The sequence below is a fragment of the Monodon monoceros genome, unplaced genomic scaffold (assembly GCF_005190385.1).
Source record: "Monodon monoceros isolate NGI ecotype Baffin Bay Population unplaced genomic scaffold, NGI_Narwhal_1 Super_Scaffold_20, whole genome shotgun sequence".
Classification (NCBI taxonomy): Eukaryota; Metazoa; Chordata; class Mammalia; order Artiodactyla; family Monodontidae; genus Monodon; species Monodon monoceros.
Genome location: NW_021703777.1, coordinates 7,903,072 through 7,919,691, shown reverse-complemented (window position 1 = coordinate 7,919,691; position 16,620 = coordinate 7,903,072). Strand labels below are relative to the sequence as shown.

The 16,620-nt window shown below is 44.6% G+C and overlaps 1 protein-coding gene across 5 annotated transcripts in view; it reads left to right on the top strand.

Moving 5' to 3' along the window:
• Positions 1 to 16,620, top strand: part of FAM13A (family with sequence similarity 13 member A) — a 357,629-nt gene that overhangs the window by 326,603 nt on the left and 14,406 nt on the right. For all 5 annotated transcript variants that reach the window (XR_003795603.1, XM_029235387.1, XM_029235388.1 and 2 more), the window contains 6 exons: positions 3,390 to 3,603; positions 4,122 to 4,260; positions 5,254 to 5,335; positions 6,170 to 6,390; positions 7,026 to 7,109; positions 15,398 to 15,493. Coding sequence is in view for 4 of the 5 variants with exons in the window: in XM_029235387.1 (XP_029091220.1) it covers positions 3,390 to 3,603; positions 4,122 to 4,260; positions 5,254 to 5,335; positions 6,170 to 6,390; positions 7,026 to 7,109; positions 15,398 to 15,493 (836 nt within the window). In the remaining variant the exon portion in view is untranslated. The remainder of the gene's footprint in view (positions 1 to 3,389; positions 3,604 to 4,121; positions 4,261 to 5,253; positions 5,336 to 6,169; positions 6,391 to 7,025; positions 7,110 to 15,397; positions 15,494 to 16,620) is intronic.

Genomic DNA, 16,620 nt, shown 5'->3' with positions numbered 1-16,620 from the left:
CGTCCCCTGCATCGGCAGGCGGACTCTCAACCACTGCGCCACCAGGGAAGCCCTATTTCTCATTTTTAAATAAGTGAATTTCCTAGAGATTATCATACCAAGTGAACTAAGACAGAGAAAGACAAATGTCATATGCTACCACTAATATGTGGAATCTAGAAAAATGATACAAATGAACTTATTTACAAAACAGAAATAGACTCATAGACATAGAAAACAAACTTATGGTTACCAGAGGGGAAAGGGGATGGGGAGGGATAAATTAGGATTTGGGGATTAACAGATACAAACTACTGTATATAGAATAGGTAAACAATTGTAAAGCAATTATACTCCTATAAAGATGTTAAGAAATAATAAATAAATAAATAAATAAATGAACAAATAAAATAGATAAACAACTAGGGCCTTCTGTATAGCACGGGAAACTATATTCAATATCTTATAATAACCTATAATGGAAAAGAATCTAAAAAAGAATATACGTGTGTGTGTGTGTGTGTGTGTGTGTGTGTATGTATACATATATATCTGAATCACCTTGCTGTACACCTGAAATTAACACAACATTGTAAACCAACTATACTTCAATTGAAAAATAAACAGAATCATTCAGTAAAAAGTAAAAATTTAAAAAGTGAATTCAAGAAACAGCGTCACCCATAAGCTACAATTTCTTCAGCCATGTACTTTATATATACACCACTGGTGACACTAGGAAAATGACACATTTTGTCTTCTTGTCAGTGAGGCGATGGGTCAGAATGGAGCCCCAGAAGACAGCTGTGTTAACGAAAAGGCAGAGTCTGAGGGATGGCCCCACGCCAGTCACAAAGCGTCAGACAAACACATGATTACTATTCTGTAGTTAACTCAGGATCACTGTATATTTTTTACTGGAGACATGTTTGGTTAATGGTCACAAACACATACTGTTTTTGCAGAAATTTTGGTGCACAGAGACCACAGAGTTCAAGCTCAAAGCAAAGATGAGTTGTAATATTTTTTAAGAGTTATATCTGCTAGATTCAGACAGATTAAAGGGCTTCAGGACCTCCAGTAACACCTTTTCAAACTGAGTTTTGATGAGGAGAAATGTAGACAGCACACCCATGCCAACGTCAACATCAGACTTTGTTTAGCCGATGCCCTCTGTCCTCACCAACCACCGAGCCCTTCCCCCAGGGGTTTTGCTCCTTTGCCACCTGGCAGTGAGGTTGTTGCGTGCTGCTTTACTGTTCAAGTCATCTTAACCCTTTCCCTGTCCTGGTTCCATTGATTTTAGTCCTTATAGAAAATTACTCCTGTCTTATGAAATATCATGGACTAGACGATGTCATCTACTCAGCTTAATAGTCCCATGTTCTGCAGCTTTATACTACCTTTTTGTTATTTTTCTAGGAATTGCTTTCCACTCACCTTCTCCTTCCCTCATAGCCCCTCACCTCTCAATCCATTTTCACTCTTTCCTGTTGGCATTTCCAGAGCTGCTCGTACCTGAGCTCTGCCACTTAGGGGGGGCCAGCCAACAGCGTCAGTGCAAACAATGAAACAACTTCTGTTCGTCTCCGGCTTTAGCCATGTCTATCTACCAGCATATTCTCTGCCACTCTTTAAGACTCGATAGGGAAGACTCTGTCTTTAACATGCTTTCATTTTTCAAAGTATTTATAGTATCGTCTGTGTTACCAGATAACTTGGTTGTCTTTAAATTCTGAGAACCTGTGGGCCTCATTCCACATGAGGTTCATTTTTTTAAATTAATGCGCCTAACTCTCCTACCGTACTGTGGGGTTTAAAATATTTTTAAGACAGCCATCCTTGTCCTTGAAGCGCCTGGCACATTCTGAATTGAAGCACTGTCCTGGAGGATAGGAGACTGGGTTTCTAGACCCAACTCTTGTCATTGATTAGGTATTTGCTCTGGAATTCTTTGGGTTTCAGTGTCCTTATCTGTAATCCGTTGGATTGAATCAGTAGTTCTCAAACCTGACTGCATTTTGGAAGACTTGGGAAGCTTTCTAGAGAGTGTGTGTTTGCGTGTGTGTGTCTCACACATATGTGGACCCTCACCTAAAAATTCTGCCTAATTGGGTGGTGTGAGGACCTGTACGGTAGGAGTTATTTATACTTCTCTCTGTGACCCTAATGTGCAGCCAGCTTTGAAAAGTCACCAGGTTAGATGATGTATGAAGTTTCAACCAGCTTTAATGTTCCGTGATTACAGTACGATCTTTTGAAGGAAAATACTGAGTAAGCACTTGTTTAAGATAATTTTGTAGATTTTAGAAATACTTTGATAGCTGAAGGAGCAATTGTTCCATGATTCAAACTGTGGGAATCCCAGAATTTAAGATCATGGCCAAATTCCAGCCTTGTGTAAATCACAGTATCCACAAGTGTATTTAAAGCGTAATCTTTTCTTGTTTTTTTTAATGAAGGAGAGGATTACAAATGAAATCCCCTACATCATCTGAGATCTATCCCGAAAATACGTCAGATAGGATTTTTTTAATGAGGAAAGAAATACATTGAGGTGGGTCTTGCAGTGAAGGGAAATCAATATCCTATTCCCTCCCAAAATGACAAATCAGGATTTTGTCCTAAGTCTGTTTTTTTTTCAAGGGTGTCTAAAATAATTCATACTGATTTGTCCTTTGTAAGGCATTCTTTTTTTCTTTTTTGACTAATTTTATGCATGTATCTTACTTTAACTGTAGTCTTAAGTAGCCTCTAAGGTTTCAGGTACAGAGCATGTATTTTAAACATGCTAAATCCTAACATGCTAAGCAGAAGCACACAAAACAGGCTTATTGAATGACCTCAACGGAGGGCGTAAACTCCTAAACCGATGGGGTCTCACAAGGTTAATGTGATTCCTTAGTGGTTTCAGTGACGGATGTCCAGCCATGATGCCAAACCCCTCCCTCCCAGGCACACGTGAGTTTCTCTTCCATAACACCCTCAGATGGAGAAGTTATCAACAGTGATCTGTGGGGAAAGTTGGAAGCACACACTGTTCCTCAGGGCAGCCCTAGCACATTCTCTTTTGAAGGCAAGTGAGGGTGGAGACAGAGGGTAGATGATGGCTGTCAGTTAGATTTGCTGATCCCGGTCAGGGCATAGTGTCCCGAGTTACAACCTTCCATCTAAAATGTGAAACTGGGAATTCCCCGGTGGTCCAGTGGTTAGAACTCTGAGCTTCCACTGCAGGGGGCACAGGTTCTATCTCTGGTTGGGGAGCTAAGAAACTGTAAGCCGTGCAGCGCAGCCAAGCAAAAACTAAAATAAATAAAATGTGCCTCCCGAATTCAGTTCCTCCTGATGCATTCAGAAAACAAGTGTGCTCTAAAGACCCATCTGGCCCTCTTACCCTTGTTCTTTTCCAGAGCCCACCCCTGCTTTCTCCTCGTGGCAGCGGGAGAGTGTACACGCTGACGAAGCACGCCTCTCCCCGCAGGCAGGGCGCCTGATTCGGCAGCTCCTGGATGAGGACAGCGGCCCCATGCTCTCTCCCCGCTTCTACGCTTACGGGCAGAGCAGGCAGTACCTGGACGACACGGAAGTGCCTCCTTCTCCCCCCAATTCCCATCCTTTCATGAGGTATGTTTCTTTATGTCGCAGATGCGCAAAGATACCATCCCTGTAACATTAGAAGACCTAGGAATGTTGCTGATGGCTAGTAATTTTTTTTAATTAAGTCGTACGTGTATGGAGGAACATATTTGAAACTCCCCATCCTAGTGCACACGCTCTGTTGTAATTGTTCACTTGACCTGTGGCCCAGCTACAGCATCACCAGCTGAATCTCCGTCAGCCCCTCCTTTCCGGAGCTCTCTCACATTTAACCGTGAGGTCCACCGTGCACATTTCAGTCCTAGCTTCGCCGAGTGTAAAGGTGAGCTGGAGAAGACTGGACCTATGGCAAAGGCAGGACATGCAGAGCTCAAGGTCACAACATGAATTAGCAGTCAGCTTTCTTTTATTCGAGAGGATAAACGCGGCTTGGACGGCCCCGCCCACCCCTGTCTACCCCATCCTTCATCCCTCATCCCCAGAGCCCCTCCCAGCAGGCGGTGACTGTTCCTAGGGAAGCTGACCCCGCCCTGTGTCCCTCACAGGCGACGCAGCTCCTCTCTGGGCTCCTATGACGATGGGCAAGAGGACCTGACACCTGCACAGCTCACGCGAAGGATTCAGAGCCTGAAAAAGAAGATCCGAAAGTTTGAAGACAGATTCGAAGAAGAGCGGAAGTACAGGGTGAGCATCCTCGCCGGCTTCCCTCCGTCCCCCGCCTCCCTCGACGTGTTGTATCTGAGCGTCAGCAAGTCAGAGAAGTGATAAAGAGGAAGGGAAATTTCTAGGGAATCTCAAAACAGAAAGGCAATAAGCACTGGGTAATTAACCCTGATAAACCCCAGACATCATGTATCAGCAAATTCCTTGCACAGGTGTATCCTTACAAAGGAACTGAATGCTTTCCTCAACGTCTTGCAAATTGACCAGTGAACAGGGACGGGAAAAATCATTAAACGAAGTATTTCGCTTGCCTAAAACATAATTCAAGATCATCTTCTAAAATTTTATTAGTACTGACCTCATTCTACTCTCAGCTCTATCCTTAGTATTTCTCACAAGAGTGGCAAAAAAGGCATTTCTCGTGGTGTTTGTAGCGTAAAATATCCCATACCCCTCTGCTTTCTATCCTGTTAGCCTGACAGGTTGAACCCTACAAACAAAGGAAAAGAGGCCATGGGCCTCATAGAAGTCCATGATCATAAAAATCCAGAATTTTGCCTCTGAGGAATTCTTTGAAAGCATCAAAAATAACCAGATAGGGCTTCCCTGGTGGCGCAGTGGTTGAGAGTCCACCTGCCGATGCGGGGGACGCGGGTTCGTGCCCCGGTCCGGGAAGATCCCACATGCCGCGGAGCGGCTGGGCCCGTGAGCCATGGCCGCTGAGCCTGCGCGTCCGGAGCCTGTGCTCCGCAACGGGAGAGGCCACGACAGTGAGAGGCCCGCGTACCGCAAAAAAAAAAAAAATAACCAGATAGTATTAAAAAATAAATAAACAACCAGATATAAAGAAGGGTAGTGGAATCGCACCTGTGAAGTTGCTCTGATTAATCACGGTTCATTTATTGTTCCAGTGGAACTCAACTTTTCCTTCCTGTTTTAAAACAAACTGATTATCGAACTCTTCTTTTTCCTGCCCCAATTCCAAAACATTTACTCAAGATTTCCTTTTCTCAGCCTTCCCACAGCGACAAAGCAGCCAATCCAGAGGTTCTGAAATGGACAAACGACCTTGCCAAATTCCGGAAACAACTTAAAGGTAGGTAGAGTTCTAGACCTATGGTGTGGTCTCCAGAGAACAAGCCAGGTGCAGAAGCTGTGACCTCACCACGTGCTGAGTGCCACTTACTGCTAAAATATTCCGGGAAAGACAAGTTTCTTGAAGCTGCTTCCCAGGGCTCTAAGTGTTCAGGGCACACTTTCTCCATGTCTTCCCATGGCCTCAATCACGGGGAAACCCAGATCAGCTAAGATGCAAATTTGGCAGCATATTTCTTACTTCCCTAAATCACTAATATAAGAATGATGGTTTCAACTCGAAGTACCTGTTTAATCCAAGGCTCTATTTGCTATGGAATTAAGACAGAGAGCACAGATGGATATGAGAAGGATTTGGTCCCTGTCCCTCAAAGCGCTTGCTGTCTTTTAGGACACAGAGTCATATACACAATAGAATAGAATACAAAGTGAAAATAATTCCAATATGAGGTATATACGTCATACAGAAAAAGTTGGCCAGCACTTGGGCGCTAGATCTGCAAATACCTGTAAACGCTAAGGGAATCAGTGAAGGAAGACATCCGCCTCGTTCTGAGAACAGCAAACAGGTTGGTGTGGCTAACGCATGGCTCTTAAAGAACTAAAGCTTTCTCAGGAATTAGGGTTAGGAAATCATACCAGAGGATCCAGGAAGACGTTATCATTTTTCTTGGGTTTAACACGATAACCCAGGGGTTTCGACTGATATTATAATTAGATACTTTCTGGGGGGAAAAAAGACAAGGCTAGGCAGTCGTTAACAGCACAGAGAAACAATCTGGGCTCAGCAGACGTCAATTCCCGTACATCTCCACCCCCAAATCTTTTCTCCTAGAGTCAAATCTGAAGATTCCGGAAGAGGACCTAAGCCCCAGGATGCGGCAGCGAAGCAATACTCTCCCCAAGAGTTTTGGCTCCCAGCTTGAGAAAGAAGATGAGAAGAAGCAAGAGCTGGTAGATAAAGCCTTAAAGCCTAGCGTCGAAGCCACGCTGGAGTCCATCCAAAGGAAGCTCCAGGAGAAGCGAGTGGAAACCAGCCGTCCTGAGGACATTAAGGTGTGATTCTCTGAAGGCCCCGAGCCGACTGCTAATCCGAAAGCATTCCAGTCAGCGTTGGTAGGATGGCAGGGCACGTCCCAGGGTCCCAATGGGAAGGGTGGTAGAGCGACACCTTTTTAAACCTCCCACACTCTGAGACGTCCAGAGAAGCAGATAAAACAAACTCAGAGCGTTTTAACTGTAGGTACTTTGGGTTTGGACTGCAGACTGAAAGCAGGAAACCCTGTTGTACAGATTGAAGAATGGACTTGTTTCAGTTAATAGACAGTGTGGTGACTCTCTGAGGATGAGAGACAAGCCTTTGGGAATGTGTGTCCTGTAACTGTAGTCATTGCCGGAGCCGGTAAGCTAAGCCCCATGTGCCTTGCAGCCTTGTTTACCTCAGTCCAACGTGCCTTTGCCCACGGCATGGGAGATAGGAGTACTCATAGGTGACGATTCTGCTGTGCTGTCTGTGTTTCCAGTAAGACACCAGGAATAGCTAATTCCTAGCTTTGGATCGAGCTAGGGAGGGCTGTCGTATAAACATTCTTTTTAACCTCACCGTGGGAAATTTGTTTAACTAAATAAAGAAGTCGGGACGTTCACAAATGTTTTCCCCTTTCTCATTTTCTGTCCTTGTGTTTATACAGGATATGACCAAAGACCAGATTGCTAATGAGAAAGTGGCCCTGCAGAAAGCTCTGTTATATTATGAAAGCATTCACGGACGGCCGGTACGTGAATGCACGGAATTTGCTGGTTGGGGTAAATTACCTGGCTTTAGAAGTGGATCTTCTACGTTCAGTATTTTGCAGATGAGGTTCCCTGATGTTTAAAGTACTCTGTATTTTCACCAGAAGTAAGCTTTCGGAAGGCTAAACCAATGAAACGAGTTCCACTCTCTAGTAGGTGCTAAATTTCATAAAGCTCCAAAGAAAAATCAGTTTGCAACTAAAATGTAGTCACTCGTGTCCTGCTTCGAGGGGAAAATGGTGGTGGGGGATATAAGTCGGTGCACAGAGCCCTAGAGTGAGGAGACGTGCCTGCCCCTCTTTCTGCCCCCATAAAGCTGTCATCGCCGCCGGCTCTAGGCGTTCTTATCCATAAAAGGAAGGTGCTAAACTAGAATGATCTGCCCTAAAATTCAGTTTCTCTGCAATGCCGTTTGCAACCTGTGTTTGTAGAGAAGTTCTAGCTGCCATCGAGAACCAAAAGTGTGAGGAATCCAAGATATGTCTTTGGAAGCATTTGAGGCCGTTCGTTATTCAGCAAGAGTGTTTATTGAGTGTTTGTTGTTAGTCCTGGGGGAGAGAGCGGCGTGACAGCTTCTGCTCTATTCCTTAGAGAACTCGTAATCAGATTGCCTAGTCAGTGACTCTTAGTAACCTCCTGTTAAGAATGTTGTCAAGAACCCAGCAAGGCACGTTCTTAAGAGCAGGTAGGTGTAAGGAAGCATGAAGTTTATGTTCACAGATGGATTTTTATACCGCCAACATGCATAGATCTCTTTTCCAGTCTCAGCCATAGCTTTGTAATGGAGAGAGTCTTTTCATCCGAAATATGCTCTTTTAGATGAAGAAACTTCGAGAATAGTGCACTAGGCTCTCAGATCTGTGAGGGCAGGGGTTCTGGGTTTTGTTTACCTAATGGTGAACCTGGCCCTCAGCAGCTAGCACAAGACCTGACACAGGGCCTGTGCCCAATAAACTATCTGTTGAATGATCCTCCGTGGTATTTTGGTTCTGAATTTATTGGGTTTAAATTACAAACAAAAAACAAAAAACAAAAAAACTGGAGCTGGTGATGACTGATTTTGCTGGCCTGTCCCTGCAGTGGAAAAATACTGGTGCTCTGCGATAATGGTCACGTTTCAAGCTAAGTTTTGTTTTGGATCTTTTAAAGGCGTTGAACCAAATAGTAAATGCTCCGGAGCTCTACTACGTCATGAAACTTTGTCGTTCTCTTCTGGGGTATTCAAAACTTGTAGAGATGGAACTAAACTTCTTCTAACAGAGAGAAACCCCTTCTCCACTAAAGGGCTGTCCTCACGGCCACGAGGCAGGCCCCCATGAGGGAGGTGGGACTTATGTATCTTCCTTCTTTCCATCGTGTGGATTCAGGTTATGACATTGACAGACTCCTTTAAAGACTTCCTTGCCTGAGGCCCGAGATCTCTCAGCTGAACACTGGTCTTTACCTTACTGTCAGTGCAGGGGTTTGTGTGCCATGGTACTTGTTGCTCCGAGCTGGGCACAGAGTCTCTCATTCTGCCTGGACTGTGGCAGCATGCAGGCGGTAGGATCAGCAGACCTAGATTCAAACCTCCGCCCTGCTGACTCCGGCTCTGTGACTCGGCTGCTTAGGTAACTCTCAGAGCCTCAGTGTTTTGTCTTCATAATAGATGTCTGTTATAGGTTGTCATGGAGATTAAATGACATTACACACACATTTACCTGTAGGCTGTCTGGCATTGAGGAAGTAGGGCAGAGTGGCTTTGGGGAGAGATGGGTGGGATTCCTCAGTAAATGATAGGTTTCACTTCTGGTACAATTATATGTTCTGCCTTCTGTCTATTTCTTATTAAATGATTGAATCAGGAGAAATGCACATTTTTTAGCACTCTTATCATTAGGAATCTGAACTATTAATTTGTGGTCCTTTCTTTCATCGTTATTTTATTTTGTTTTGTTTTTTTGTTTTTTGTTATTTTTTTTGTGGTACGCGGGCCTCTCACTGTCGTGGCCTCTCCCGTTGTGGAGCACAGGCTCCGGACGCGCAGGCTCAGCGGCCATGGCTCACGGGCCCAGTCGCTCCGCGGCACGTGGGATCTTCCCGGACCGGGGCACGAACCCGTGTCCCCTGCATCGGCAGGCGGACTCTCAACCACTGCGCCACCAGGGAAGCCCCCATCATTCTTTTAGATGAAGGAAGCACACTTCTGGGATCTGAATTCTAGCATCTCACAGGGCAGGGGAGAAATGCTCTAGGAAGTTCAAGTGTCATTGATTCCTGTTCCTGAGTCGGGCTTTCTGCCTGTCTCTGGAACATGATACTCCAGCCTCCTCAGGAAAAGCAGAGTTCACTTGATATCTGGCCAGTCTGAAAATCAAAGAGTGAACTTTTCATTCTTAGATCTGTGATGTTGCCACGGACCCTGGACTTATAAATACGAAAAATACATACACTTCCAGAGCTAAAACATTATTGAACGTTTGTTGTTAGTCCTGGGGGAGAGAGCGGCATGACAGCTTCTGCTCTATTCCTTAGGGAACTCGTAATCAGATCGCCTAGTCAGTGACTCTTAGTAACCTCCTGTTAAGAATGTTGTCAAGAACCCAGCAAGACACGTTCTTAAGAGCAGGTGTAAGGAAGCATGAAGTTTATGTTCACAGATGGATTTTTATACCGCCAAAATGCATAGATCTCTTTTCCAGTCTCAGCCATAGCTTTGTAATGGAGAGAGTCTTTTCATCCGAAATATGCTCTTTTAGATGAAGAAACTTCGAGAATAGTGCACTAGGCTCTCAGATCTGTGAGGGCAGGGGTTCCAAACCCCGAGAATAGTGCACTAGGCTCTCAGATCTGTGAGGGCAGGGGTTCCAAACCCCGATGCTTAGAGCCTCATGGTTTTTTGCTGCGTCTACAGACCCTGATATAAAAGGACACTAACAGTCAAAATCACAGGCCACGTGTGCTGCTTCTGTACATGTCCTAACAAGGCTGTTTGCTCTAACGGGACACCCTCCAGACAGACCGACACATGTAAGGGAAACAAAAACACGCTCATCTACACACTGGCACATAACTCCCTATGAGTTATTATTGAAGTGTGTCCTTTTCAACATTTGAGGGTCTCATCTGAAGACCACGTCACAGAAGTCCAACAGACAGCTGCAGCCTGTGTTACCTTGTTTACGGACCCCGATGGTGGTGGAGGGGAGAGACTGGGTGGCTTGCTCACAGCTTCTGGGTTCTCGTTGATATATTTTAATCTTTTGTTTAAAAAACCGGGGAACTAACAGGACCCTAAACGCACCATGTTCAAATTTAAATGCAAATTCTAAAGCCACATATAAATACTATCATTTGTTTATGTGCTGTTCGGGATTATTTGATCTGATCTTTGCCCAGTCAGCCTAGCATTGTTACCTGATAGTAAAGAAGGGAGGGTCACCGTTTTCCCAATCAAAGGGCCAAGAATGCGGCCATTGTAAGAACGCATCTCATCTGTCTTCTCCCACTAGCGGTTTTATGACTCAGAGACACCCCTCCACACACAGATTCAGACCATTTTTTGTTTTACTAAGGAGATTTGATATATTTTTCTGAGACTTATAGAGCAAACCAAATAGGATAGCAAGAGACCAGTAGGTGGAGATTTCTTTCCATCAAAAGCAAAGGTTGAGTGGAAGGTGCTGCCTTCACCCATTAGATCTTCATAGCTAGATGTTCATGCTGTCTTGATTTGGGTGTAAACGTGTATCTTAGGCTTAACCCTATTTCCGCACATTGAAAGCCACTCAGAGCTGCCACTTAAATGAAAATTTAAATGCTTGAAGCAAGAAGAGGGAGGGGCTTCCCTGGTGGGGCAGTGGTTGAGAGTCCGCCTGCCGATGCAGGGGACACGGGTTCGTGCCCCGGTCCGGGAAAATCCCACATGCCGGGGAGCGCTGGGCCCGTGAGCCATGGCCGCTGAGCCTGCGCGCCCGGAGACTGTGCTCCGCGATGGGAGAGGCCACAACAGTGAGAAGCCCGTGTACCGCAAAAAAAAAAAAAAGAAGAGGGAAAGTATGTCGAAAACACAATATACTATAAGCTTGGCCTAAAGTCATTTTTAAGCAATTATGGATCATAACGATTTTCTAATTTGAATTCTGAAGTTTACCAGTCAAGAAACCAAGACTCAACCTCACTGGCTCATTCAAAGGGCTATTCTTGGTTAGGAGTGGAATCCCTGAGCAGCTGGTGACCCGAGAATAAGAGATGTCAAACTTCCGAACAGTTTGTCCCTGGTCGACTTAATATCAGCGGCCCTTTTTTTAACAGTTTAACCAAGGTGCTGCTTTGTTTTTCTAACTCTTGGTTAGATTTTGGCCCTGCTCACATTTCCAGCAGTGATAATTACATAAGATGTGGCTTTATGAAGGGTGAAAGTTGTATTGACCTTTGGTATCACCAAGCCTTTGGCTTCAGACATTTATCATGGAAATAATCCTGGTGTACATCAAGTAGTATTCTTTCCATCACCTCAGACCTAAACATCATGGATATTTTTGGTGTTTAGATACTTCCATCACATGCCAGCATTAACTTCGGTAAAATCATGATGAGCTTTGACTCTCCATAGTCAAACACTGGATCTCATCAGGTCTCTCACAGGTGATTAGTTCTGAGGGTCATTCGTTTTTAAAATGAGCAATTCATAGAAAATCTAAATATCAGTGTTACAAGCCACATATAAGCCAGCTTATCCTCTTCATCTACTCTAACTAGAAAATTAGGTTTTCGAACAAAGAGTTAGAAAGGAAATTGATTCTGTCACATCTGCCATGTCTGGCTGATTTTAGCATTAAGTCTCCTTCCAAAATCCAAAGTCTCCTTTTACAATCCAAAGGTGTCTCTACAGTTGACCCTTGAATAATTCGGGAGTTAGGCATTGTTCAACCCTCAGCATAGTCGAAAATCTCAGTATAACTTAGAGCCGGCCCTCTGTATCCATGGTTCCACCATATCTGAGGCTCCGAATCCATGGATGCAACCATGTAGTAGACGGTGTAGTAATGTAGTATTTACTATTGAAAATAAGTCCGCGTGTAAGTGAACCCGTGTAGTTCAAACCCATTTTGTTGTACGGTCAGATGTAGGAATAGGATGCTAGTCTGCAGTGGGGAATTGTTGGCTCCTTATTACTCTTATTTTTCGCACGTCTTTTGGTCACTAAACACCTGTGACCAGAAGACATGGCCTTTTATCTACATAATCTTACATCTTACATAATATTTGTCATGGGTTGAAAATTAGGATGTGCCTTAATCTCATCTGCAATACATTTAATGAATACACCTTGTAGTAAAAACAAAAAGTCATTTCATGTGTTCCAGTACTAAATTTTGTCGTTTTACCTGTGTGGTTGTACAAGTCATTTATTTCTATTCCTCACACTTATTTGTGGCTACTGGTGAGCTTCTGTTGAAGTATAACATGAATACAGAAAAGAGCCTGAATTATAAATATATATGTTGATGAGTTTTCACAAAGTAGACAAATCCACGTAACCAACATCCTGATCAAGAAATGTGGCCTGCCCTCTGGAAGCCCTTCTCATGTCCCCTTCCAGTCAATACCATGACCTTCCACCCCACCCACAAGAGCCATTCTCTTGACTTCTAACGTTATACATTTGATTTGCTTATTTTTGAACTTTGTATAATTAGAACTTTACAGTATGTATTCTCAGGTGTCTGGCTTGTTTTCCTTGGCTTTATTTCTGGGAGGTTAATCCATGATGTTGCATATAGTTGTGTCCATTCATGTTCGTGGCTGTGTAGTATTCAATTTTGGAACTTATTTGTTCTACTCTTGAGCATATGGATGGTTTCCAGTTTGGGGTTCTTATAAATAGTGCTGTTATGAACATTCTTATGAATGTCTTTTGTTGAACTTAAGACCACACTTGTTTGCTGTGTACTTAAGAGCGGAATTGATGAGTCATATGTTTAGCTTTAGGAGATACTGCCAAATAGTTTTCCAAAGTGTTCCACCCTTGCCAGCACTGAGAGAGAATTCCAGTTTCTCAGCATTCTTTCCAACACTTGACACGGTCTGTCTTTCATGTCAGCCATTGTGGTAGGTATGTAGTAGTGATGCCTGTGGTTCTAGCCTCACTCTTTTTTTGTATGAAATAATTCCTGTGTTCCCTTCCAGTTCTGACACTCATCTTTTATGAAATACCAAATTTAAAACTCCTTCCTATATGGTAGATAGTAAAAGCAAGAAAATGCCACCTCTTGATATTTTGGTAACAGGAAGAGATAGAAAGAAGTGATTATTGTTACTGCTGATGACAGAAGATAAATCCTCAAGATGTCTTTGCATAATGGCAGTATTCTAACAAGTTTATCCAAAGTTCACTTATTGTTGATCACTTTGGGAAAGGCAAATAAAAAAGGCAGCAAAGGATAATCAATTCATGCATAATGTAGACCTGTCTTCAAAGCTGAAGGCCCAAAAGGCCCATAAGAGAAATGGTCAAAGCGAATACTGTTTGCCCTTCCTTACCTCTGTAACCCTTGCCTTATGTGTACAGTAGAAATAAAATGCAGAAGACCAACAGCAAACTTGAAACAAAGATACTTTATCTCTTACTCCATTTAAGTAAACAAATGCATATTTATGAATTTGGCATACCTATTTATATTTGAAATATTCATTCACTCATTTTACAGATATTTATGGAATACTTTTATCATGTCAGGCACTGAAATAGTTACCGGGGTACAAAAACACAAACTCCTGGTGCCAAGGGGCTTATAGTCTAAAGAGAAGACAGACGTGTCAACAAATAGTTACTATAGAGTATAAAAATATATCATCCGTTAGGACTGCTATAATACCGTAGACTGGATGGCTTATAAAAGATAGAAATTTACAGTCCTGGAGGCTGGAAGTCCAGGATTAAGGTGCTGGTGTTTAGTGAGGGCCGACTTCCCAGTTCATGGACAGCTATCTTTTCACTGTCGTCTCATGGCAGGAGGAGTGAGGGATCTCTCTGGGGTCTCTTTTATAAGGGCACTAATCCCATTCATGAGGGCTCCATCCTCATGACCTAATTGCCTCCCAAAGGCCCCACTTCCAAATACCGTCACCTCGGGGATTCCTTTTCAACGTATGCATTTGGAGTGGGGACGGGGGAGTGAGTGGACACGAATGTTCTGTCTATAGCAAAGCATATGTGAATTACAAGGCACGCATAGGCTGCGGTAGGTGACACGCAGGGGAGGATGAGCAGATCTCCCAGAGAGGGGCATGTCGGAAAAAGCCTGCCCAGGAGTGGGAGCTGGCTCTTGATCTGGAATTTGCCAAACCAAAGAGCAGTGAGGAGGCCATTCCAGGACAGAGGGAACTAGACAAGGAGGTGTGGCACAAACTAGTTTCTCTCTGGAGCTTGAGTTATGAGAATGATGATGAGAAGCAGCAGGTAATGAAGGGCTTCAAATACTATGCCAGGTGTTTGAGCTTGATTTCTCCCCACTGCCTGTAGAGTCAGTCCTGTAAACATTTTTGAGCCCTGTGCCAGATTTTAGGGCCACAGAGATGAATCAGTCCATGTATTCTATGGGCATATGTTCCTTGAATACCTACTGTTTGCCAGAATTTGTCCCTAAAAACACAACAATTCCAGGGGGTAGAAAGACATTTTGTTTTTCGTTTTTTGTTTTTTTGTGGTATGCGGGCCTCTCACTGTTGCGGCCTCTCCCGTCGCGGAGCACAGGCTCCGGACGCGCAGGCTCAGCGGCCATGGCTCACGGGCCCAGCCGCTCCGCGGCATGTGGGATCTTCCCGGACCGGGGCACGAACCCGCGTCCCCTGCATCGGCAGGCGGACTCTCAACCACTGTGCCACCAGGGAAGCCCAAGAAACACATATTTTTTTTTAAATGATTACAGACCTGCATGGTAAGTAGTATAATAGAAACCCATGCTTTCTTCTTCCCTGGACCTAGAAAATAGTGAATCGTCTGGGAACTCTCAACCTTCAAGAGTTTTACATAGGGAACTAATAATTAATAGTGATCATAGTTTTGATGGAAGAAAAGCAGTACTGCTGAGGGAGTGATTTCCAGTGATCTGCAGCTGAAGTAGGTATTTTAAATATTCACTGATTCATGTTATCAGTCTAGTAAATTTTGCAAGACTGGTGAGTCTTCAGTTGCGTCACCTGTACTTTCTCTCGGCCCGGAGCGTGCTTGGCCAGCCTGGCCACCAGGAGCAGGCTTTTCAGCTCTTCTGTTCTTGCATTTCAGGTGAGCAAGAATGAGCGGCAGGTTATGAAGCCGTTGTACGACAGGTACCGCCTGGTCAAACAGATCCTGTCGCGAGCCAGCACCGTCCCCATCATTGTGAGTACACTGCGGCCCGGTTGTCAGTTACCTGGCCCAGTGGGCCCTGGCTATATTACTTGGGCCCCAACTTGCCTTCTCATGAAAGAATAGTCTCTCATAGTTGAACCTGCCATTAATATCCATGGCCCCTAAGCTTGAGGGATGAATAATTTATCAAAGACTTCTGAGGCTACGTTTGCCAAAAATGAGCAAATCTGAGGCCGACAGAAATTTGTTTTCCCTCTTGGGGATATGCTTTGGCCGTATGCATCCATCTGACACGTGCTGGGCCAGCTTTCCCATGCTTTCCTCAGAGACGGAGCACCGAGAGGACGGGGCTGTGCCCTCGCCAGGGCCCCGCTACAAAGAGTCTTATCGGCCTCTGTTAATAGTCTTCTCGCCACCTCCAAGAGATGGGTCAGCCCTGCTGGAATCAAATCCAGGGAGAGAGCTTCTAAGGCACTCAGGAGAGGAACCCTCCTCTTTTTGGAGGATGTAGGGAAGTGTGAGGTGGAAGAAAAGGGAGGGCAGCTAACGACTGTGAACTGCGCTCAGTGGCCACCGCCCTTGGACTTCACTGCTTTGGGCCTCTGAATTGGGACTTTGTCAGGAGTAGGGAACAGCGACTGGCCCTCAGCTCGAGGAAACCCTTTTCGGGCGCTGGCCAGCCTGCCCCACCCCCGATCCCAGCCCTGCTGCGAGGGCAGTGTTTCTGCCCTGTCCATCTCGTGGGGACCCTTTGCCTCTGTTGTAGCGCCCACATCGGGGATCCTGAGGGTTCCTCTGCTGGCCTGCAGGCTTTGTAGTAAGTGGGCGCGGCCTCGCTTTTGTGTTGTTGCTGAAATGCGTGTTCTTCTCAGCTGCTGCTCTTCTATTCCTCCTTTAAATCTCCCTGTTTATTTCTAGGCCCAAGATGCAGTCTTTATGTCTTTTAACAGTATGTTTGTTCATATTTCATGGGGCAGGGTCCAGAGACCTCAGGCAGGTGTGTTTGAAGAAAGCTACCTTTCTAGATGTTTTCTACAGAATAAATCAGTAACCTAAGCAACAAAAGGATTCAATCTAAGAAGTCCTTTTCATTCCCCAGTCAGGGGTCCTTAGTGTCCCTCAGTGGGGTGACTGTATAGCCCCTGCTGATAACCTGT